Here is a 25,890-nt window from a genome sequence, read left to right on the forward strand (position 1 = left end):
TCAGCATCATTAGAGTATCACAGAGTCTCATGTTTGCTGTTTCTCTGAAGGCGTTAGTTCCTAAAAGCCTGAAATTATTCAAGAATTCAGGATTGTCTGGACAAGGCAGTGGTGGGGAATGGACAGGGAGTCCATAGCTCTCATTTCAAGGTAAAATTTCAAAAATACAATTTCAGTTACATGTCCTTGAATGCAAAAGGCTTGAAACACTCAAAAGTATGTCAAGGCTTATTAAAACCTACAACTATTTTAAAACTCTAGATTACCTTTGTTCAAAGAATTCTGATGATATCTGCCATAGTAGAGCTTGCTCTTTTCTTTCTTCCCAAACTGTATTCACTTGGCAGTACCTGAGAAATGAGAGGTTTGTGGTATGTGCTTGTTCTCAAGGCACAGGCAGGTAAGGTGACATTCCTGGCCACTCACGGTGCCATACAATGGAGGAATCTCATGCACAGGTGAAAAACTGTTGAGCGAAGTACCTCTGAGTAAGTTTCAGTGAAACCAAAAAGTATTCATGCATCTTTTGGAACAGCTGGCTCTGTGCACTGCAATGAGAACTAGGCTGTCAAGCTGAAGGAAGCAAAGTGGCTGACTGGATTATACAGCTTTAGTTAACAGTATCAGTATCCTTTTCCTTGTGGCTCCTCTCAACAAGGATACTGACCATTTGGAAAAATAAAGAAAATACTTTTCCTCTATTAGGGCTATCAAAAATATGCAATGCACGCTTGTAAAAACATGCTGCAAATAGTCGGAAGGATGTGGCTGCTCTATTTCATTTCAAGAATCAGAGAAGATGTCACTGGGGTCTAATAGCCCCTCCCTTCCCCACATAGTTATTGCTACCTTATTCTTTTTAATATTGAGTTTAAAGTGAAACTGTTCTTCTAATATTTATTGAAATATTCTAATCACAAACAATAACAAGACTGTTTTCTCTATCACCTCTATTGTTACATGTCAGACAAAGCTGCCATGCTGTCTTGAGGAATAATGGGCTTTCCAGGCTTTTCTTTTCTTCTCTTCTCTCACTGTTAAGCAGAAGAGAGAAGTATCAACACCAAAAAACGCCCTTGAAGGCTGCACTAGGACTGATACTATTTAATAATCATTACACGAAATTATTCTACAAAATTTTTAAATATTGGCAGTATATTGTAGCTACATAAAAACAACAAAAAAATCCCTCAGCAAGATATATCACAATGTCTTCTCAGTCTTAGAGCAAGACGGGGACTAGCTCACCTTATAGACACGGCCACAATTAAGAGCAGCCTTGAGATTATCTACAGAAGACCTTCATAAGGCTCAGAATGGCTTGAACCAGCTTTTTGCCAGTGACAATCTTCCATCTACACTAAGCAGGGCATAATTCAAATGCTTTATGCTTAAACAGACTGTCACCTGGCCACCAAAGGTATTTTCTGGCATTGAGAAGGAAATTTAATTTGGGATAGATAATACAGCAATGTATCTTTGAAAACATTTTAGTGCAATGATTTGGACATACAGGAACAGAATTTGAGCTTGCAAAGAAAGTTTAAGAATCTCTGTAGAAAAATATATTTTAAGAGCAACTAAAAGAAAGGTGAATATACTTTTAGTACAGAGGAGTTTAACCAAGCAATGGCAGTGCTTCTGGGAAGAACTGTACCCACACTTATAGGAAAGGACATTTTATTAAGAAGTAGCTTAGTTATATAACTTCTCAGAGAAGCATCTGAGAACATTACACACGCAGTCAGACTTTGACAGGTGAAGAGACTGAAAATGGTGCAATTTCTACCAACAGAACTAAAAGCAAACTTAAATGCAGGTCAGCACTAAGCATTCTGAAAACTACACGTGAACTGACTTTTATATTCTTTTGGAAACAGGCTGCTATTTAAAACACAGGGCAAACAAATCAGAATCAAAAGAAATACCTCTTCAAATGGCTCAGTAACTGCTACTGAACTTCACAGCATGGAGGTGGGGAGAGTCCCTTGCTGTTGACATCTCCCACCTTCCAGCACCAGAATGGATGACTGGTCACTTGGTCCCAGTTTTCTGTGCTTCCAGCTGCTAGGCGACATTAGAAGAGAAAAAATGCAGCAAATCTTTTCCTAATATATTTTACATAGACAGCTTCTATTGTATTCCGAAGAGTGTTTGCAGTCAGACAGAAAAGGTGAAGAGATTTAGCCAGTCACATATGAGAATGGAAGCAGTTCATCAGTGCATAGTGGAAATGAAGTTTAAAACTCTCATTACTACAGAAATAAAGAAGAGTCAGATTTCACAGCCAATAACCAATTTACTACCATAAAGAACTGATAAAGTTCCACGGATTTACACATATGCCAACCAGTCACCTCAAATGCCAGGTCAGAACGTCACCTCCAGTCCTCCAAAACCAGCTTCAGACTGTCTGAAGACAATACAAAGCCATCAATTTCATCTCCTAACAAACACCAGTGAATGGAGAGAACCAGACATCCAACAGTGGTCTCACACAGCCATGTAACACCTTCTCAGAGGCTTTCTTCCATTCCTGGTGAAGCTGTTTGTAGCTCAAAGCTGAATCAGTTGAGCTGGACATGGACAGAGCTTCTCAGGTCCAGCACTGCTCAGTATTTTTACATCAGCTGGATAATGTAATGGAATCAGTTTTCCCTGAGTTTGCAGTTGACACCAAATGTGGAGAAGAGGGAGGCAGAGGGGACATATGATCCACTACTCAGAGAGAATTGGACAGCCTGCATGACCAGGCCAAAAAGAATTGCAGGAGCCTTAGCAGAGGTAAGTCCTGCAATAATGCCAAGCAGCAGCAGCCCAGGCTGCTCCATTACAGTTCTATAATTAGTACACTCTCATTAGTAATATAGTGGTGTACAGTAACAGGCATAGAGAGAGATGAACAAATAGACAATACATTTCTGCCACATGACACCACATTGGGAAACCAAATTCCATACAAGTCCGGCAAAAAGTTTTATATATACAAACTGAAAACTGCCTTGAATCCCCCAGACAGAGTCAGTTATCTGGCAAAAATGACTCACAGCTAAAATATTCCTATTATGAGAAGTCACTAAGGGCATTTAGGATTTTAAATCAGAACTATTTGTAAATTGCAAACACAAGTTCAGCTCGTCAATAGCTTATTACTGCAGATACAACAAGCAGTGGTCCAAAAACAGAATAAAGTGAGTAACTGAATAAATATACCTTAACAGTTGGAAAAAACCCACATCAGAAAATGCTTTGTATTTCACAGAGAACAATTTTTAATATACATTCATTATTGAAGCCCGCTTTCAAAAAAATCCATACCTTCAGGATTTTTTAACGAGTATACTCCAGTAAACAATTTTAAAATTTATTTTTACCCTCATGACATTAAAACACATCCTATCAAGTCCCAGTGAGAACAAGAATGCTTGATCAGATGTATACTTGGTAACTTCCTCTGTCCAAACAAAAGACTTGAAGAACACCTTTAAGGCCTCTACTTTTTTTTGATAGCAGTTTAAACATGCAAAAAAGCAGCTCTTCTGTTATTACTTTACTTGTTTAGCTGTACTTGTAAGTATCCTAATGCAAATCTATGGCCCTTACTATTCAAATAAACACAGCTTTTATCCTTCATTTGTTACACCATTCTAAAAAGAAAAATATGTTTTTGTAAGTCATTTAAAAGCTGGTAGACACCACACGTCAAAAAAAGACAAACAATTAAATCCAAGTTGTTCCCCTTATAGACAATGCAGAAAATAAAATGTACATTTAAAATATGTGAGAACAAAAATGCGTAGTGAACCTGGAAAAACTGGGAAAACTGGAAAGTTATTTTTCTCGTTACGTGGTATCAGAGGTTGCCGTCAGCCACTTCTTCACTCTTCAAGATGCGGTTTTTCTATAAATATCACCAGACCAACAAAAGATACTCTTTTCCCCATAACCAGCCAAGTGGCTGCAGCCACATCCTTTTTTTGTCTGACTGAATTTGAGATTTTCACTTGAAACATGTACCCTGAGAAACGAAAGGGTTAAAGGTTTAGAGAATGCTTCAGCTATTGGAGCCATTTCCTCTGCCAGCTTGTTCTGGCTTCTCTGAAGCTGCAAGAAACCTCAGATTTTTTGTTTCCTCTTCTTCTCCAGGCTTATTCCTACTTCAGTTGCGTTTTGTTGAATTTAGCTTTCCACTTTTTCTTCACTTTTCTTTGCTTGCAGAAATTCTTCCTCAGCTTCTTTGGAGCCACACCTTCATTTCTAACAGGCTTAGCTGGCTTGCTTTTTGTTTCCATAGCTACTGGCTTTCCCTCATGGGGTGTGTCCGATTGTCCTTTCACCCCAGCCATCTACACACATATGGTGAAAGAATTAAAAAAACCCAAAAAAACAACCAGTCAGAAAATCGAACTAGAATTACCAGAATTAATAATCTTCAATCTGCATTGAGCACAAACATGTACAACTACATTCAGACAAATGCCTTCTAATTCACATCATTTCAAACAGACCCACAGGCCACATCTGGACTGGCACAGCTGGTCTTCCAGTCACCAGTGAGAAGTGACCAATCCTGCTTCTTTCCTGCCTACGTGCCTGCACTTCCTTCTGGCAGCAACCAAAGTGCACAAGGTAATTAGGAACAGATGCACAACAATTTTGCCCTCATATGAAGTCAGGCTGTGGCTAAAACATACAATTCAACCTAAAAACTATCTCACAGTGCTGGGCTTTTACACAAATGAGTAAGTCTCTGCTAAGAAAAATAATGCTTGAAAATTTTCTTACTTCTAAAGGGCCATATTACCTCAAAAATAATAGACTTGAGAGCAGGATCTTTGGAAAATTTCCCAAGCATGATAGGCATCACTTATTCACCAACATAAATTACAAAGCAGGATGGATTCCCCAAAAAATTCTGACCCCCGAAGATGACAGATAAACTACACAGCTATACCCCAAGGGACTGAAATAGATTACTCCTAAACTGCTAATCTGCTTTTCCATCAAGTGAGATACTGACCTTCTGTTTCCACCCTTCCTGGGGTGCAGGTGGAAAGGTGCATGGAACTCTTCCATGACTTATGTGGTAGGGCAAAGGGAGGCTGGGATCTAGGGGTACCCATGGGACCGAGAGAGTGGCAGGCACAGCAGGCAGATCACAGTGAGCTTTGTGCAAGTTATAGGATGATCTCGTGGTCTTGTCAAGAGAACTCTTGTAAATTGCAACTGATGAATCTCCTCCAGCATGAGTCAATAAATAAGAGCCCTCCTCCAAACTAAAATGAGAAAAGTTCAAAATAAAAAATATTATTTTAATGTTTTTTGGTCTTTTAAAAATCTGATCAGAACAGTTAATATGTTCTTAATGCAATTAGATGTTTAGTCCCTGTTTCATAAAAAGACTGTGCACAAGAAAGCGTTAAACTGTATTGAGAAATACACACTAATTAATGCGTTTATAATGTATTCATAATGTACTAATTTATCAACAATGTACACACTGTCATCATATTCAACTAAACATGTAAGTATACACTGAAAACCATCCATGTTGGCCAAACTATATTTCCTTAACCAGCACCTTACGAACAACAATGCCCATGTGGACACAGACACACAGAACAGACAAGCTTTCAACACACACAGGATTAAACAGGTTTTCAGGAAGATAAGGTCAACCAATCAAAAATTTTAGTCACAAATCATGAAGCTACAGAAATTATGAAGAGCAGGAAACTCCTCCATAATTTGAATGAAGAGGCTTCACACTCAGTGCAAGAAACCCGCTTCACAAAAAAATTAAGACACTTGCAGTCTGAAAGCCTCGAAGTAGCTACATAAAGAAGCAGGAGAAAGGCTGCAATGTTGTACAGAGAAAGACAGGCTGCTATAAGTCAAGGCGAGCAGAAGTGAACACAAACAGGGTTATTTCTACAAATTAAGCAAAAAAGACTAACAAAACCCAAATGCCCAAACTCTATATGTCAGCCTACATACATAACATTACACCTCACTCCTGTGAACTGTTTACTCAGCTCCTAAGAGTCCAGTTTCCTTTCTTGAAAAACCGGTTCCAAAACCCCAAGTTCTTATTCTTTTGCATCATTTATGCAAGCCCTGCAATGCCAAGCACATTTTACACAGTACTGTATTATACTGTGATAGACCTAAGAGAACCTGTAAAGTATTCCATGTACATGACGAAATAAAAATCAGAGTAGACAAGCATTCTACAGAAGAAACAGGATGAACTGGGCAATGTGGCAAACAAATACAACGAACAAGAATTGAGCACTTACTCAGACACCTTCTTCAAAATATGATGAAGTATATTCAATGAATTTGCAGGCCTGTGAAAGAAAAAAATAGTAGAAGTAGTAACTTGCAATGCTTGTTAGGGTTTGAAATTCATTGCTGAAAAAACTTACTAAAAATACTCACTTAATCAATCCAAGCTTTTCTCTTAAAGTTTCTGGAGAAATCTTTTCTAGCATAATAAGCTTTGATGTAAAAGCATCAATATGTCCTGAGAAAAGAAATACAATTAATACACTAAAAAGAAAACCAAACAAATCCAAGAGCTTAATTTGCAGATCTAATGCCTTTTTAAAAGGATACAAAACTTTGCTCTTTTGGCATAGAACTGTGAAAAGTATTTATCAATGTTGCACCATAACACAGAGTAAAATGTGCAGCTGCTTTAAGTACAGACATCTGTACCTGGACTGTCTTTCTAAACCAGGAGATGCCTGACCCCAGCAAACCTTACATCTTGGGTGATGTGTGGGATACAGAACCTTATTTTGCCATTGCCTTAATCTCCTTAGTTAGTTTGTATCTTCACAAGTTCATTCGACCCTTATCACTTTGCTTCCTTACTGGACAGATCCTGAAAGCTGATCTTTTACAACAAATCTACTTTTGAGTTTAATATACTTGCTTTTCTATTCTGATGTATTGCATGACTTTCTGAGGATTCTGACCTTTGTCTCTTGATTTTTTCCACCCTCCCTCACCTGAGAAACTACAATTTACAGCTCAGGCCTTGATCATGGCAAGGTGTTAAAGACTATTTGTCTTGGACTCTGTCAGAAGCAACAATTCAAAGCTCTCCTCATCACATTTTTAAAATAAAGGCTGTCAAGGACAGTTTAGCCCGCATTTCACTTGATGAGCAGTACAGATCACCAGCACAGCTTGGATATGGATTTGATGACTGTACCTTGCCTTCTGGTTCTTTCTCATGCTGATGTTTTCCCCAAAATCTATTCTATTTCAGCTCCCACAAGCAGGATGAGGAAAAGGCAGCATAATAAAACACAGCCTACTCAGCGGAATTCACTGTCTTACTACAAATCTGCTCTCTTAAGAAGTGTAAATGCTTCAATTGCACAGTTAAAACTGCTAAACCAGAGCATTTCACATTCCAAGCTATCCATTACTAACAGTTTATGTGTTGTGTAAGAAGACTAAGTAATAACTCTCACTTTAACAAATTAAAAAAGATGCAGCAGGACAACTTCTTTAAACACTGTACATTTGTCACTTTTCTTGATATCAGTACTTTGTGCAAGACTAAGCAGCTAAATTTCATATTCTGCATTGCTGACTACAAAAAGAGGCTTGAAGTCATTATTAAAAATATAATTTAAATAAAATCTGTTTGAGGTCTGTATTCCTCATCAGCCCCTCCTCAAATCAGAGACTTCTCTACTTTTAAACTCACTGACAACATAACTGGGAAAAAAAAAATAATCACAAAATATCTATGAACTACTTCCACCTAATTTATATAATTATATCTTAGAGTTGAGAAGTGACTGATTGAAAATACTTGACATGTAGTAAGTTACCCATACACTAAGTACTTTTTTCCAACCCATTTTTCAAATAATCTTAATTTAAAGGCCAATATTATTCCATTCATATGAAGGTAAGATATTCTTGCAGAAAGTTTTGCTTAGGCACTTAATGCAAATAAGTGAATAATGGTCAGGGCAAAATGCTCCCATTAATCAGCAAAGCTTATCTCTACTTTATTTACTGCTTATATCAAGTACAAGTGCCTTATTTGGGAAGCTTGTCACAGAAATTACTGCCTTTGCAGATGCAGGATTTCCTATCTGAGTAGCAAGGTGACTTAAATCAACAACCAAGCCAGGTGCTTTGCTAGCAAGAGGAAGATGTTTGTTTGATGATAGTGTCTCTGCTTTTGTGCAAATCATCAGTACCTGCTTTGAGAACATCCTAAATAAAAAATTCAACTTCATCTCCCCTCTGCAGTTGCTGCAGGAGGCCATGGTTACACATCTGTTTTCTGTCTCAACCCCTGAGCTGGCAGTGCTGCTGAGTCACGGCTGAGCTGAGATCCTCCCTCTATCACACACACCACCACCACCAGACAATTACAGGGGAAAGACCAAGGTCCAAAGAACTTCTAATCCATACTCATTTGGCAATATGAAGATGGTTGAGACAGTGAATGAAGCTTTTTCAATAGCCAAAAACACCTATGCAATTTAACACTGAAGTCTGCTACATGCTCAAAACTTTAAAATTAGAGGCTTAACTGAGCAAGAATGCAAGCTGTAGTACTGTGTTAGTAAGATCATAGTTTTCAAACCATGTTGTTCCATACTTCCACACTCATACTGTGGGGTAAATTTATAAAGAGCAGTAAGTCTACGGCTTCACAAAGTGTTTGATTTAAAAAATTATTTTATTATAGAGCACAGCATTTCACTTAAAATAATTCAAATTACAGCATGATCTCAGAAGCTCTCTGCCTGTCTCCTTACACTGAACACATCATTGCAATAGTCTCACTATCAGGTATCAGATTAGTGACAGGGAATGAGAGATTCACCCCTTTTTAAGTTGCTCGTAACACAAGGATATCATCACCCTCCGAGAACTGTCCCTGGAGTTTCAGGACAAAGCTCTCTACTGCAAAGAGCCCTCTGAGTAAATCTGGACACTTGCAATATTGCATTTTTCACAGCTCCCTTTGACACACAAACTGAAAGGCAGAATTTCACAGCTACCTTGCAATATATCAAGAGCAGAAAGCCTCCCCAAGTAGAATATGGTAACAGTTTCCTATTAAAGGCTATGGTAGATGCTTTTTCTTAGAATGGGTATTTACTTCCACGTATTTTTTTTACCTACCTCTCTAAGAAACTGCACAGCAGTATCAACAATCTGCCCCGCAGGCTGGGAGTACCCATTTACTGTGCAGGACAGTGACAACCCACAGAATCCTGTGCCTCCTCAGAGCCCACGAAAGGAGAACTCCTGTGCACCCCAGGGCTTGCTTCTGGAAAGAGTGTATCCAGGAGCTGACAAACAAACATGACTGGAATAACCAGTGTTTCCCAATCCCAAGGACACTTTCTCCCAAGCACAGGAACAGAGATGTGCTGGAAGCCAGGTCAGTGCAGCCTGCCAGCCCAGGGCACTGCCCGTTCCACAGCCAGCAGGTAACTACAGGGGACACACTGAGGAAAGCTGTGCTGGAAGGGGAGAGCTCTGTGGCTCTTTAATTGGAACAATACCTGCATACCCAGCCTGCTTTCTCCTACATTCCCAAGAGCCTCCATAAAAAGGGGTGTTGGCTGGATGAGCTGTCTGCAAACTCCTGCGCAAACCATACCTTCAATATATCCTGTAACTGATGTGAGATTAGATAGATACTCACTTCTTCACTTTGTGCACTTAGCAAACATCAGCCCTCTCTCCACAGTTCACTACTTCCTCACTCTGCTAGCCACTCTGGAAGCGTTAATAAAAACTTTGATAACATTTCCTACAGGAAGCTCAACTGCAGTGCAGTTCAGTATGCTGGATATATCCTCAGTACAAATACTCAGAATACACTCAGTATAGTGGTCTGCTTGCTAAAAATAAAAAGAAGAAATGTTTCTGTACTGCACATTAAGATACGGTTACAAGTAGAGAACTCTGTACATAATAAGCTCTTCATGAGGATTTTTTTTATGGAATGGAAAAACCACATCAAATATTGCTTTTAAAGTTTAAAATTAGAAATACAATTTCCACTGAATAATGAGAGCAGACTACGATGCAATTGGCAAATACATTAGATTTCACATAATCCTTATAATTCTATGGTAGCTTGCATAGTTTGTATGTAAAAATTCTAAAACCGAGAAGTTAGCGTTTCTAAAATAGCATTCTGATGTGAGCCAACAAGAGCAAAAGTGTAATTCAGTGCACAAGTGGAAAGGTTAGGCAACCACAGGCCACAACTGCTGCCATAACAACCCTAAAACCCAGATTTGTTTCTACATGAAAGTGAGGCAGTCCCCACTGCAGAATACTCACTCACTGTACAAACAGCACTGCCCTCACTCAGCAGCATGCACCAAGCATATTCTAAATATCAACTAACCACTTTGTTGCAAATTTTCCCTTTTAAAATCTTATTAATTACAAGATAATTGGTATCAGCAAGCTCTCCATATATTAAAATGGTTGTTAAAATAATCTGGTGACATTCTTTATATGCATAATTTCAATTTCTATACACAACATATATCCCACTAAACATAAAAACTTTCCTGACTTTGAAAATGTCATTGTACAAACATGAATACAGCATTTTCTAAAGGACATGGACACTATTTATCTAAAACCAAAGTTGGAACATCCTCATTCACCACCCAACAGAAATTTTAGACAAAGAACTTACGAAAGATGGAAGCGAAAAACAAAAACAGAAAGATAAATAAGAAAGGACATATGGAATATACCTTTAATAAATATGTATGTGTTCTGATATTCTACCAATACTCACACATACATGTGTCTTAAGCAAAAACTCAACACACGAACTTACCGATATAAAATAAGCATTCAGAATGCAGCATACTCTGTGTCCACAGCTGGCACACCTCACTTTCTGTAAGAACTTCAACACCGTAGTAGGCTTGGTATTCAAGTTTTGGCAACAGGAATATGGGAGTCAGCTGAAAAAGAGAAGATAAAAGAAAAAATTAGCACTCACTGTCCAAAGCCATCCACAATTTAACTATATTTTGTAGTTTATAATAATCACAGTCCTCCACCATAGCTGAAGCAACAAAGACATTTCTGAGATTTTGTTTGAAGGTTCCCATTCTGTGAAATCCACAGTACAAACTTTGGAGTACAGAGACTTTATATAGAGAAAGGTGAAATGGACAGGACAAAGAAAAAAGAAAAACAGGCCTGGGCAAGCTTTTACAAATAATAAAATTCTGCTACTTATTAATTTTTCCATGTGACTAAATTAATTTGAAGTTTACACTTCTGTGCTCTACTGCCCTCTGCAGCAACTTAAGAAAAAACACGTGACAGTTCTAATTTGCTTATTGTTAGCAGAATTCTGCCATTTATCACTCCTGTCAGAATCTCACTTGAAACTAGAACCTAATGCTTGGACTCTCATTTGAAATCAGAGGCTACCCTAACTAGAGAGGTAACCCTAACAAGCACTGTCAGTTCTCACTGACAACCCACAGTTTAAATTTCAGCAGAAATTTAAAAAAAAGAATGAACAAGTGCTTGGTTTCTAAATAATGAAGCAGTTATCCCCAGGCATTTATGAGCAGAGGATCAATAGCAAAGAGATAGGATTTCTTCAAAATAAGATTGTAAGCACAGACTCTTGGTAAGTAATCGGAGTTACAATGATTATTTCCATTTCAACAGAGCATAAACACCCGCCTGATGTAATTCTAGGATTCTCAGAAGGGACATACCACAACAAATTTGCTGAATGATTCAGAGGACTCTTTTAAAAAATTACAAATTACTGAGAATTACAGAATAAAATTTCTTTCTCCTGATGCTGCAAGGAGTATTTTGATTACAGCTGCATTCAAACCACTTAATTCCATGAGATAAACCATTTGCTAAGAAATGCCACAGTATTTTCAAGCAGAACAAATAGAATCTCTTTTTGTGTTCTCTGTTGTTCATTTTATCTCCTATTTCCCTGCTTAACTAGGCATGATAGCAAGGCTGAATCCTGCTTGACAGTATTTATGCTCATGAACATTCTCAAAGCCTTGGGTCAAACCCCTAATTACTCCATTAACTTTTAAGAATAGTTCAAAATTACATTTTTTTCACATGAGTACCATTACCCAGGCATACTACTGTAGTAAAAAAAGGAGAATCACTCTTCCTTATCTTCTAATCAAGTAGCTTTAAGGAAATCACAAGTTATTCTTCCCTGTCTTGGTCTAGCAAATATTTACTTCCAGAAGACACACTGCAGAGTCACAATTAAAGGTACCAATTGTCTCAGTGAGAGCACAAATGCTATCAAGGACTGGGAATACCAGAAATACCAGCTGAGCACAACTGTTTTTAAAAAAAAATCAACCCAAAAAAAGCTGAAAACAGAATCTTTACCTTTTGGGCTCTTTTCTTTTTCTGGTATCGTGGCAGTGACTTGACTTTCTGCACACTGCAACGCACGAGTAACAACAGATCATCCAAACTGAAGAGCTTGTACACAACATTGCCTTCCTCAGGTGCTTGATACTCTGAAGGGTCTTCTTCAAGCAGCTGAAGTTCACTTGGCAGCTTTCCTACAGAAAATGAAGAACCCAGAAAATGGCAAGCTTGGACATTCTTTACCATGAAGCTGATTAGCTTTTTTCCCTTGCAGTAGGTTTTTATGTTCGGGTGTTTTGTTTAGGGTTGGTTTTTTTTACTCTAGGATGTCTTTCATTTCCTTTGATTCTGGGGTGAAAACTACTTCATTAGGCACAAAAAAGTCACTTACATATTAAAAAAAAAATTAAAAATAATTACATTTGGAAAACGTTCACTCTAGTAAATAATCCCACATCATTCGATTTCTCACACAAATAGAGAGAACTCCAAATGTGAGACTCCATTCTTGTATAAATGTCATTCAAAAGCTGCTTTTTAAGCTGCAGTCACTACGCACAAAGGAGAGAAACTTTTATTTACAATGAATGCAGACATGCAAAGAGGTTTCTCAGCTTGCTATAGAACTTTCAAATTGTAGAATTATGCTTTCTATCCTTACGCAGTCACTTTTCAGCATGCTGGCAACACTGGTTTCACAACCTCTATTAAAAAAAATCTATTATAAAACATCTGAATTCTATACTCTAACAGAGAGAGAAATAAAGTACCATGCCTCTCAGCCTTTCAGACTGAGGGAGGAGACATGGTCTTAGTAATTACTAAAATTCAGTTAAATAAATAAAAATGTAGGAAGTGATAACACAACGTCAACTAAAACCGAATTAGTTGTGTTAACCTACAGATTAAGTAGATCCTACATGATCAAATGCACACCTACTCAGAAAATACCAAACATGTTTTCCCACCAAAAAGCATGGATTTGTTGGAATTAAATATTTGAGAACAGTATCTGCCCTGACACCACCTGTCTGATTTCCTGCATATTTACCTAACACAATTAAGTGTTTCTAACTTCAGTTGGACAGAGCTGAGAAGCAACGTGAGCATGTGAGGAAAACCTCCAAGTCCACGGTCCCCAGGATCTTCAAGACTTGCAGTTCTGGGTTAAGGTCCAGGTGTAGAACAGATTCAATACCCAGCTAACTGAAAACCTGGAGAGGTGGCTTGTAGTGAATCCTCATTTGCCTTCAGGGACAGAGTGCTGGGAGTTAAGCAACAGCAACTGAACCAGAGGGCTCAAAACTTAAGACACACAAATTTCAATTTTTTTCCAGTTTTTAATGGCATCATTTGATTAATTTTAATTCTACAAAAAAGTAAAATAATTCTATTTTTGATTGACAAACTACTTTTGCAGAACAGACTACACAAATACTTGAATTTCCATTCAAATAAACCATTCAGTAGTGGAATGGGTTATTTTCCTTGCTTAAAAACCTTGTGTATAAGAATTTTTTGTTTCTCTACAGTAAAACAGTATTTCACAATCGCCTCTGTGGACAAACAGCTCCCAAAATGCTCCCTTCTGTGTGCAAGACAGTAATCCTCACACAGAGGAGGTACTGGTAACCTGAGTCACATCTCTAAATGTAACAGATGCACTACTGCCACATTCTTCAGATAAAGTGTTTTCTGTTAAATTTCCCTCCTTACCCAATGACCACACTTACTCTTTTGCACTCCCTCAAAAAGCCAAGTCCAGGTATTTCTAGAGGAGCTGGCAGGATTGGAGGCTGGGGCTGGCACAGTTTCTGTGCTGGAGGTCACCGATGTTTTTGGAGACTGAGGCACCTGGGCTGGCAGAGCATTAGAATTATCACAGCTTACCACTGGCTCCTGAGCTTTTTGGGAATGGGACTTGAGAAGTTCGGTTTGCATTTTCAAAATTTGCCCGACAGGATCTAATTCTTTGGATAACTTTCTTGGAGGTTTCTTGGAGGCTTTTTTCCCCTGATCCATGGTATCTGAGCAGTCAGTGATGCTTGCTAAAGGACTCTGGGTAGGGGAACAACATCTGGCAGTCTCTGCTGATGTACAAGAAGCAGCGGTTGGTACAGCTGGTTTGCAACAAGCAGTGGTTCCACATTCTGTATCAATTATCAAACGCTCTTCATCTGTGTCACTACTGCATAAAGAAGTGCAAATCTCTTTCTTCTGTGCAGCATCAGGCTCTTTCTCAGAACTCAGAGCAATAGACAGAGGATTTAATTTTGTTTCATTGTCCAACACTTCCTTGCTCATGACACGTTGTGCTTTGTTCAGTCCTACCTCCACTGACTGAAAGCTTTTACAAGGTGAATTTTCTTGAGGACTGAAGCATGGAATGCCATCTAATGATGGAAGCTGCACACTGGCACATGCAGAACCTTCTTGCTCAGAAAGGGTGTTTTTCTCTTCTTCATCTCCACTGTTTATGGCAGATGAATCTTTCACCCCCATTTTCAGGCCATGACATAAAATTTTAGCAGTGTTATTAACTGCAGGAAAAGTACTTTCCATTTTAGAAGTTGTTGAGAGCTTGGTAGCTGCTCCAAAAGTTTCAAGCTCTGTAACATCATCATCGAAGTCCATCCCTGTGTCATCTGGAAGAGGAACTGTCCTGCACTGGTAGGTATCAGAACACACCTTAACACAGGGATGAGAAAGTAATAACATTAAAAAACCCCAAAACAAACCAAGAAATAAGACATTGCTAAATTAAAAACACAAAAAATGTTCTACCATCGATATCTGACTGTTAGGAAAGAGGAGCAGTAATTGAAAAACAATTTTTCTTGTTTAACTTGGAATATCTTGGGGTCCTATGAGTTGAAAGGCCTTTCCACAGAGAAAAAGTTCACAGAACTTTCTCCACTGAAGCAAACTCATCAAAATACATTTTATTGAAGTAAACATTAAAGCGGAGATGCCCATGTAGAAGCATTTAAAAGAACTAGACAGACATTTTCTAACAGGGTCTGTAACTGAGCAATAGAAAAACCACCAACAGAAAACCTAAATTTTCCTTTATTATCACACAAAAAGCAACTTAGGAATTTTAACACAAGTTTTTGGTTTTGTTTGTTTTTAAGAACAGATGAACCTACATACATCCCACTGAAACAGGTTGTCCTCAGCTGGTTTGTCCATCGATACATCAGAAATCGAAACATAAGATGTTTTAGTTGCTAGGAAATCCATTGGAATTTCATGGAAGATTTGATTCCTCTCTCTTACTGTCATTTCTTTTCTCAGCAGAGGAGAATCAACATAAACCACTTTAGCTGGTTTGCTACCTTTTCAAGAATGAAAAGAGATTGAGTACATATTAAATGAAAGGAAGAAAGACTGTTGTGTAATTTAAATACTAAATCTTTCAACTTCCAATTACAGTCAAATCCATTGCACATTCACACCAGAAGAAGTGAAAAATGATCCTCTCATTCATCAGCAACAGAAAATAAAAAGTATGTCCAGATACAGTGTGAATTACTATGATCCTGCAGCAGCAATACACACCACATTAATAGCTGAACATATTTCAAATGCAGTTCTAAGTAGAGAATTTGTAAAATAAGAACTGAGGATTCATCACTTCCTATACAGCATCATATCACCAAATGTATCCTGTTTTCCAAAAAGATCTTTTTTCATCCTTGTTTCAAAGTCAGTTCTTTTTTTTTAAGTCTCATTGCCCAAGTGATGGCTGCAGCTTATTTCTCTTCTAATCAATAACTCTGTCTGGGCTCTACTGCCCCACTCCTCCTTTGTTTACCCCTTAACACACTTACATATGAAATCACCCAAAAATAAAAGGAATATCATGCCCATCACAATAGAGAAAGCCAAGGCACATGGTGAAGACAGTCTCCCTGTTTTAGGAAAAAAAGTAAATTAAAGCAAGGGGTTGGTTACAGGGAAAAGTGGAAAAGGAAAGCACAGAGAAACCCTTCAAGAACCACTGTGTATTTCTAACACAACCTGAATGCCCTTTAGGTGCTAATTTTGGATTCAAAAATTAAGTTTAAAATCTGTAATGTTGGTACAAAAGGAATCAGGCATTATCTTTACTGATAAAGTAATTTAATTTCATGTAGGAAAGTCAAAATTTGTAAATTTTGCAGGTATTTGATAGCTTATTTACTATCTGTAAGTCTGCTACAGAAAGCACTCAAGGACATTCCAACACAACAAACATTATAAATACTTGAATAAACTGTACTGTGTTTAAAAAAAAAAAAAAGGTAAGGGAGGAAATCTATATTCAGATTACTGAAGGAGTGCTTGACAACTAAAGTAAAGCACTCCGATGAATTCTTCAGTTTATTAAAACATTTTCTGTTGCAATTGAAAAAATTATCTTCATGGGCATTCATTCCTTATTTACTATACTATGATGTAAATAGATCTTTTTAATTCCAGAAAATGTTTGCTCTTTGCTTTTTCATAAAATTTCAGAACTTCTCGGCTTTTTAGTTTACTGAAATCAGTTCACTTGTTAATTTTAACAGCTTCATGCAACCTTTTCCTTTCCACGGAGCACAACTTAGGAGTTTTGAAAAGCAAAACCAGATTTAACTGTTTTTTTGTTTTAGTTTTTTTCCCCAGGTGGAAAATAGCTGAATGTCCAAATTCAGTGTTTATGGTGATAGCTGCAGAGGTTGTTCCTATTCTCAATAACAAGGTAGAAAAAGTGACTCTGGATCAGCTTTCCAGCTTTTTTGGACAAACCCCCCATAGTTTTATAACAAAACCCCACCATACCTGCAACAGTGATCATTTTAACACGAACTGGAATTTCCCACTGTTCCTTGTAGTTTAGTCCATGATTATTCAGTAAAGTAAATAATGATTGATTACTTAAAACAACTTGAGGACAGTATTTCAAAGCAAGTTTTTCTGCATTTGAATCTGAACTAATATCCTAAAGAGAAAAAAAAAAAAAGTTATTTCTTTCGAAGTTCTTTTTTTAAGAAATACACTCAAATTTAAATTTACAAGAAAAACTCCGAACCCAATCAAAAATGGATATATACAACCCTTACTCCCCCAAAAGTCCAAATACTACCACAGTGCCAGGACTCGAAATGAAAAAGCAAAGTCCTCTGAAGGTTTTCAGCTGCATCTTATACATTCACATTGCAGCGTGAGAAAATATGTCTTTTTAACTTGTATTTTCAGTTAATTTGTATACCTTTGAATTACTAGGTTGAAGAGGAATTTAGATAATCATGAAATATGGGAGTGCACTGAAGCAAAGAAAAACCTCCAAACCAGATTAACTCACAATTATATATTACAGACCTTCTTATGAGTTCAGTAACAGCACAAAAGAGACATCTAATATTGAAGTATGGTTGAAATTGCACAGTTGTTTCAATACCAGTTACATATGAATAACCTTAAAACAAATATAAAACCATCAAGAATACAAATTCAAAATTGAAATGATAGAATTGTTTAATATTACAAGTACACATTTCCATGAAGGAAGGAGGCTGGCAATGCTCATAAGGTTGAAGAATATCATCAGGGACTAAGATGATAATGGGAGCCCAGGAGCACTGAGGACCATGAGAGAAGTAAGAAAAAACCAGCAATGTTCTTTCTTCTGCCACCTGAGACACCATCAGAAGTGCTCTGTTTATAGCTCTAACATCTCTTGAGGCTTATAACATTCTCCTGCATCACTTCTGCTCCTTTCTTCAGCAAATGTCTTTGAAATTACAGTGCTTCTGTTGAAAGTTTGGGTTTTGATATGTGAAAAAACTCCTTAAGTTAGCTGATAAAAAATTATCTGGAATAAACAGTCAAAAAACTCAGTTCTACAGAACAAACACTCCCTGATTTTCACAGTGGAAGAACACAAACAGAAATACCAGCTATTTAATGGTGCAATGCAATCTAAAAACTGCTCAACATGTAAAAAGGATCAGATTGCACTCTGTACAAAATATGCCTTAAAGATGACAATAAAAGGTTACTTACATTATGCATAACATGAGCCTTTTTTTCTGGGGTTATAATAGACGTAACAGTGCTATAATCTGTGGGCAGCTGAACAGGCATGGAAGGGAAATCTGTTTTACCATGTCTTGCTGTACCCTTGGGGAAATCAAGCAGTGTCAGAAAACAGCTTTCACAGCACTTCTTACGAGGAAAAATATTAGGAACGTACAAAAGTGCACTATAAAGTTATGTGATATAAGAAAACATACTATTAATGTAATCATTTTATTGGCAAACATCTGGTGAAAAGGGTTAACAGCCTTACTACCAAAATAATTTTATTTAAGTTTTAATTAATAATTTAAATTATAACCCCTAACTCAAGAACTGAGTAATAGTTGCAAAAATTCTAATCCTTGCATGACACAATCCCAATGTAATTCTACTTATTTAGAAAAACCCACAAACCCATTATGTGTACATAAGGTGCTACCATTGCAAGAAGATTTTTTTCCAGCCTAAAGGTCAGCTGTGTATGAAACTTTCCTCCCATGATACTCATGATCTCCTGGAGGGTGTAAAACTCTGGGTACTTCTGCACATGTCCAATACACACACGCAGCAATTCCTACCACAAAAAGAAAAATAATTTATGCATTTGAATCTTTCATAAGAATTTAATTTTGAAAAGTTTTTTCTGCAATCGCAAGTTGCATTTAAAAACTTGCAGATACCAGTAGAGATCTTTAATACTCTTACAGTTGCTGGTCTGAGAACTGCAATATATTCCAGATTCTCCTCAGCCCTTCATATGCAAGGCTGACAATGTATGCACACAGCTCAGACCAATCATTAAAAACATGCAGTTGAGTACAGCTTGAACTGTGTTAAACCAGGTAATTATTTTCTTTTTAGCTTATTTATTGTGGCTTTTAGAGGAACCAGTATTTTTTTGTGTTACTACCCAGTTTACACTAGGCCTAGGCAGAAGTCACAAAGGTAAAGGCATAGGATGATTCCATTTGCCTTAAAACTCGCTATCATGTCAACTTGACATAATTTTTTTGATACCTGAATTAGGCATTTAGGATATTTAGTTTTTATTTAGTCACTAGAATGAGTTATTTCTGCAAGTATTGGTTAAAAGAAAATATGGGCCTCTATTTCATTTTTAAGTCAGGGTATTAACAATAAATAGGACTTGAAGTCTGGAGACACATTTTGTGACCAGATGACAAGATATAAAATTGCAAAGCCGATCCCAATATTTAGGGGGAAAAAACCCAAAAGCTGTTTGTCTTCACATGTGCCCAAACTCTGTGTTAACCCCCTAATGGGAAAGTTTGGAAAAAATTCCAGATTTTAGGTTCATTAAAATGTGCTCTAAACCCAAGAATGATACACGAAGTTGAATTCATGTTCGATCTCAGAATCATCAAAGTGGATATTTAACACAGCATGAACTTGCAGAGGGTTATGATTAAAGTGTGAGTAATCCCTAATTACAATGACTTTAGAACACGCTACTAAGCCTTCCTGTGGAGGAAAGCTTAACATTCTGTCCAGCACCGTGTATCTAGGAGCAACTTGTTAATGGAAACGCACACTTGAAACGCAGCTTCTCCCCTCCCAAACATAAGGAAATTATTTATTTATTTGATGAATAAATATTTTTGCAGTATTGTAAGCAGTGATTTCCCTTCTATTACATCTTTTCAGCACCAACGAACCACGGGCCAAGCCACAACACACAGCGCAAGAGAAATGGCCACTTCCCCATCTCATCCCAATATAAAATCAGGAGAAGGTCAGGAAACATCACATCCCATGAACAGTTCTATGTATCTTAATCATGATTCCAAGACAATTTTTTAAGAAGGGCTGGAATTAAGCATGCCATTGGTAATTACCTCAGTATAACGTAGTGCATCTTCAGAGATGGCATCATAATCTTGGGCACAGTTTTTTGCAGCGTTTTGGGCAAATTTCATAAATTCTGCAATTTCATTGTTTACTACTTCTTTCATTTGCTGGGGGAAGGAAAAATCTATTTTTAAGACAAAACAGAGTCCTCTATGCTAGATATCTAACCAGCAAAATTTCCAGAGAGACAGTACAAGTAATGAAATGAGGGATGGAATAGATTCCACTTGCTGCTCAATTGGGCAAATGTTCAGTTTCAATTAAATAAAAAAAAATTTTGCAAGGCCCATTTCCTTAAAAAAAAATCCCAAACCAACAAAACACTATCCCCAGAAATCAGCAAGTTTCTTTTGATGCGGTGATTTATAAACAGAAAGGTTACAAGACACGGCTGATGAAGTTTACACGGCAAAGTCACAGTTATCTGAGTTCAGATTTCGTGAGAAATTATAACCTAAGTAACAACAACATAGTAGTTACTGATGTGCCTGGAAATTATATTTCCATTGTTACAGCATAAAACAAAGAAATTAGCATTAATAAGGAAGCATGGGAAACCAAATGCAATGGCTCAAAACAATTTGCTGATTAATTACATTTTACAGGACTCCAACTAAAATGATTCTCCCACCTAACATGAAGCTGGCCTATATAAATGCATTGCTGAGACTCACAGCAGGAATGAACTCAGCCTTTCTCCTGTGTGAGCACAGCAGGGCAGCACACAGGGCCCTCCCACGCTAATGAACAAAGCTCCCACAGCTGGCAAAGATCACATCAAAATGTATCCACGGCCTAACACTACCTAAGACTGCTATATGCCAGTACAAAATGCTAAAATCACAGCAAGGACAACTTTTAACTTCCTCCTCAGAAAAAAAGGGGTTTTTTGGGGGGTGGGGGGCTGTTTAATCAGTTGTCAAAGATCTACACTTACCCTCAGTTGTTTAGATCACTTAAAAAAACCCCAACAAAACAAAAAAGCCACAAAACCCCAATTTCAATGAAATAACCAAATACACTTTTTATTTCTATTAAAAATATTAAAATACTATCATCCTGAATACTTCCAACCTTTACTACCTTTCATAATACCATGAATTCTATGACTAATTATGACAAATTGAAGTGAAAATGAATTTTCCCCTTTTCCTTTACTCTTTGTAAGAAAAGAAAATGTGTGACTCCCTTTGTGGTGTTCATATGTACATATCTTACCATATATGTGAAAAATTCCCTTTGACTTGCTGCATTAACCTGGAAATGGTTTCTTTTTTTTGAGAACTTGGTCATCAGATACAAGTATGTTTTCTGCTCCTTCTCAGACAAACAAGAGGTAAATGGATAGGGGAATCTGGGTTCTGGAAGAGGATGATCATTAGCTGGGCTTTTTTCCACCTCAAATGAATCTGGAGCCTGCATGCTACAAGTCTGTCTGTTTTCTGAAGAGTTTGTCAATGCCTCCACATTTTTCTTTGCCTCTCTGAAAGAAAAGTAACAAATTAACAAATTTGCAGTTTTCACATAAATACTAGTATTAGTCAGAAACAATAAAGGCAGCTGTGCAAGCCTAAACTGCACTGAGAGACACTGCTATTCCAATTCTTATCTGTGCCACTGGACTGTTCTCATTCTGAAACTTCATCTACAAACTAACCCTTAGTGCCACCAGCAGGTCTGCAACTGGTTTAAAAACAAACAAACAAAAAAAGGTAGGGTTTTCTTTTTTTAAAAAAACAAAACGGTGTTAACATGAATATGAAACAGATTCTTTGTTCTGGAAACACACATTCTTAATGAAAAGATAAAGAATCTCCACATTTCAGTCACTGATGACCACTGATCAGAAACTGTCTGCACTCAGAAAGGTCAGACTTGTAAGTCAGTTCTGATAGTGAAGGAGAAAGACTTAACTAGGAAGAGCCTTTCTTTCATTGCAGAAGAAGGAAATTAAAACTACTTCATTGTAACAATAGAAATTCCAGATTTCAATGAAGAAATTCTTACAGAGTACACAAATCAAGCATTTTATTTTCTACTCTAAACAATGCTGGAAGCAGTCACCACAAATAGTAGTAGGCTAGGGCAAGGGGCATGGCTGTTCTGACAACAAAGAAGGAACGTTAAGGCTGGTTCTTAAAACAACTCCAGTATACAAAGGCCGACCGGCTTAGCCTTGGTCTATTTAAAATAATTGTACTTAAGAGAGAAAATATTTAAGGCTAACAAAATGAACATTAACTGCTGATCTTGGAAAAAGCATATTTTTAAGATACTATTTCAGCAGCAGAAAACATCTCAAGTGTCACTCAAACCCAGCAGTATCACATCCACAGTTCTTAATAACACTTCACAGCTGTCTCTCTAAATATGAGAATGTGTCCATCCTTGTGGCACAAACTGGCAAATTTAATTAAGCTGTAGCAGCAACAAGATGCTGACTCAGATATGCCAATGCAAGAACATCAAGAAATTCTAGCAGCTTAAATTGGCTATATTCAGCACTGAATGAAATGGCAGCACATCAAGATCATTTCAGTATGCAGTGCTGTCACAGTCTTCATCGGGGTGCAAACCAAAATAATCTGACAGAGCCTTTCTCTCCATATTTACAGCATTATACTTTATTTGAGCTGACGGCTTAAATTTTACCCCTTCGTTTTATCAGCAACCTGCCTTCACAGCTTCTACACCAAGAGAACATACACTTTAGTAAATATCTATGAGAAATCCCCCCAAACTGGCTAATTTCCTCCAGCTTTTACTTTCACACTTGCTCCAACAGGTTTAATTTCTCTTCCTCTTGACTCTGTCCACACAGCCCAGTTCCATCAATTTCTGATTTTTTCCAGTTGCAACCTCTCTGGCTTCTTCTGGCTGTAAAACCACTCGAATCACACACAGCTGACCACAATCCCACTCTTTTGAGTGTCCACTCCAGAAACTCTTCTAAGGAAGAATCCTACAGTAGTATCAGGTGCACTACAAGCTCATACCTTGCCAATTCAAGGGAAGTTGCTCCAATAGAGATTAACCAGAACAGCCTTCTCTAGCTAAAGATGTAGGATGAAGTCATGTGATGTAACACCCCTGTGATGTATCCCCCTCAAATGCACATTCTCATTGTCAGTTCATAAAAACACAGTAATTCCCCTTTTGAACAAACTATTTCCCCACGTGCTAAATTCCCCACTTACATGGTTTCCCATCCACATTCCTTAGTGTGAAGGTTCATGCACCAGGAGTCATGTTCACCTTCCTATCAGCTTAATAACTTCTTAAGCCAAGAGTCTAAATACAGCCCTCCAAATGCTGAAATCCAGCATGAGACACACTTCTCACTATGTGAAATAAATGTTATTCTACTTCCTCAACTTAAGAAAATATAAAAAGGACATCAAAACTACACAAACAACACAACCTGTACCACCTGGGTTCACAGTTTCATTTCCCAGTCTTCAGCTGGCGTTCTATACAGTTTCTTCATTACTCAAGGAATTAATTACATTTCCACTGCACTCAAGACACTGGTGGTTTATGCAAACAGTGTTGGCTACTTCCAAAAGGTAAAAGTAAAAGTAAAAAGGATTTCAAAGCACAGTACTGTTGCCCTTCTAAAGCTTGAGAAGATCTGGATGGACAGATAGCCATGAATTTCTGAACAAAACAAGGGCTGGTTCATGGGTTACAGGACCCTTACCCTGACCAGTTAAGAGTGTGGGTGAAACTTCATCCCTCTTTGGGATGTAAGAGAAAGCAAAAAACAAGTACTACTCCCAAAAAACCAATAACCCAACCTCTATCCCCAAACACCCTCCCATAAGACACAAAATAACGAAGGACTCAACCTAGACTCCTGCTTTGTGAGGTTTCACAACAGATAAAGCACAGGGCAACAGCTGGCCCAAGGAGTCAGTAACAAATCCTTGTGTGCCAGACACCATGCAGCTTTCCCCAAAACAGTATGGGTATGCATCCACAGGATTATAACAAAAAACACAAAATGATAACATAACATAATATACCTGTTTGATAAATGCCAGAGTTCAGAGAGGCTCGGAGACAAGGAATATTTTTCATAAAGTTCATGGGAGAAAAATACTTCTTGGCCATTTTTTGGTGTAATATCCCTAATAAAAAAAAATATAAAATAAATATATTGCAAAACAAACCAAAAAGTTAAAGGCCACATCTGCCCCTGAGAAAAAAACCCAGAATTCATTTATATTAAAAAAAGAGGCTACCTACACAGTGGTTCCAGATTTCCTCTTTACGGAAATTACCTATGTAAGAAACCCTTATGTTTTTCAACAGTAAAATATATATTCTTCACAGTACAAAAGAAGAATTTCATTAATACAAGATATCAATTCTAAGTATGGTGAGAGAAATTCTGATGAGTTTCACATGGTCATGAATCAAAAACAAACTTTGGTTTGAAATCGCTGGAACTTTTGAGAAAAATACAGCGGTTTTAATTTTTCAGAAAAGAATTGTTCTTGTCTTCTATGCTGATCTGACCTTCTATACTGTCTTCTCTTTTTTTTTAAACATAGTCCTTCCAGTGTACAGGTTTTATAAAATCCCAACCTCCCTAAGCTACTGTGAAAGGTACGAACAAAGATTTTATTTACGTCTTACCTCACAAACTAATTCTAACCCACCTCGCCTCTCTAGGGTTAAAGAGCCGAATTACGTATTTGCAGGGCTTTTCGTATTAGAAACACGATCAACATCGCGGCCCTAAGTCCACACCGTGGATTTACAGGACCTCACAGCCCCTCAGCTGGGAGCACACCCACGCACAGCCCAGCGCTCCCCCACAGAACGCTCGCACTCCAGCCGCATCCACGGCGGGAGGGAATAGAGCACGCGCCCTCGGGGCGGCACCCGGCGGGGCGGGAACCCAGCCCGCCCCCCTCCCCCCGGGCCGCGGAGCGTTTTGCTCTCGGCGGGGCAGCGCGGAGCCGTGTCCACCGCCCGCGCCTCAGGCACACTCGGTCGGGCCGCTCGGGAGAGGAGAACCCGCTCACCATGTCAGCTGCGGCCCTGCGGCCGCCATCTTAACAGAACCCTCAGGGCAGCGGCTTCGCGGTTCCTCGTCTCACCGGCGTGCAAGGCCGCCTCAGGGCACTGGCCAATCAGCGCCTGGCGCTAGATCACGTGTGCTAAACCAGCTAATAGAGACGCGGACTCGAGCAGCGCCTCAGGGTGTGGCCGCCATTTTGTGGTGGGCGGGGCGGATGATGGCGCGGAGCCGAACTGCGCGGGGAGATGTACTCCGCGTTCACGAGGGGGCCGAGGCGGAGCCTGGGCAGGAGGTGGATATCCCGGGCAGCACATCCCGCCCCTTCCCGGCTGTTCAGAGGTGGGACCCAGGGTAGGGGGTGGGTGTTCCGGGTGGCTCCTCCCGGCTCCGGCTGTGTAGAGGTGCGCCTTGTGCAAGGTGGGCGCCCCGGGCCACTCGTCTCGGCTCGGGTGTGCAGAGGTGGGGTCTGTCACTGACAGTGAGGGGTTGGAGCTGCGTGTGAGGGCTGAGATGCCCAAGGAGGCTGCTGCGTTCATCAGCTT

General features: G+C 38.5%; 1 protein-coding gene across 3 annotated transcripts; it reads right to left on the reverse strand.

Annotated features, from left to right (window-relative positions):
- Positions 1 to 1,663: 1,663 nt before the first annotated feature.
- On the reverse strand, positions 1,664 to 25,557 carry ICE2 (interactor of little elongation complex ELL subunit 2). 3 transcript variants are annotated; one of them, XM_039557798.1, is made up of 15 exons: positions 25,353 to 25,556; positions 24,345 to 24,449; positions 21,538 to 21,802; positions 20,307 to 20,426; positions 18,890 to 19,024; positions 18,436 to 18,552; positions 17,212 to 17,371; positions 15,559 to 15,743; positions 14,139 to 15,093; positions 12,421 to 12,599; positions 10,859 to 10,988; positions 6,442 to 6,526; positions 6,300 to 6,350; positions 5,021 to 5,276; positions 1,664 to 4,346 (listed from the first exon to the last, which is right to left on the reverse strand). In XM_039557798.1, the coding sequence occupies exons 1-15, from the start codon at positions 25,379 to 25,381 to the stop codon at positions 4,155 to 4,157; spliced, it is 2,964 nt and encodes a 987-aa protein (XP_039413732.1). In that variant the 5' UTR covers positions 25,382 to 25,556; the 3' UTR covers positions 1,664 to 4,154. The 3 variants fall into 3 exon arrangements, with proteins under 3 accessions (XP_039413732.1, XP_039413735.1, XP_039413733.1); XM_039557801.1 differs by lacking the exon at positions 25,353 to 25,556 and adding an exon at positions 24,961 to 25,129; XM_039557799.1 differs by lacking the exon at positions 18,890 to 19,024 and having other exon boundaries at positions 25,353 to 25,557.
- Positions 25,558 to 25,890: the final 333 nt, after the last annotated feature.

This window comes from Corvus cornix, chromosome 10 (genome assembly GCF_000738735.6).
Source record: "Corvus cornix cornix isolate S_Up_H32 chromosome 10, ASM73873v5, whole genome shotgun sequence".
In the NCBI taxonomy this organism is placed as follows: Eukaryota; Metazoa; Chordata; class Aves; order Passeriformes; family Corvidae; genus Corvus; species Corvus cornix.

Excerpts from the sequence above, each read along its gene's own strand:
- ICE2 (XM_039557798.1), bottom strand. The coding sequence starts at position 25,381 with ATGGCGGCCGCAGGGCCGCAGCTGACATG. Across the intron at positions 19,025-20,306 it reads ATGCACTACGTTATACTGAG|GAATTGCTGCGTGTGTGTAT; the intron begins GTAATTACCAAT and ends TTTTTGTGGTAG. Across the intron at positions 18,553-18,889 it reads AAAAAAATCTTCTTGCAATG|GGTACAGCAAGACATGGTAA; the intron begins GTAGCACCTTAT and ends GATTTCCCCAAG.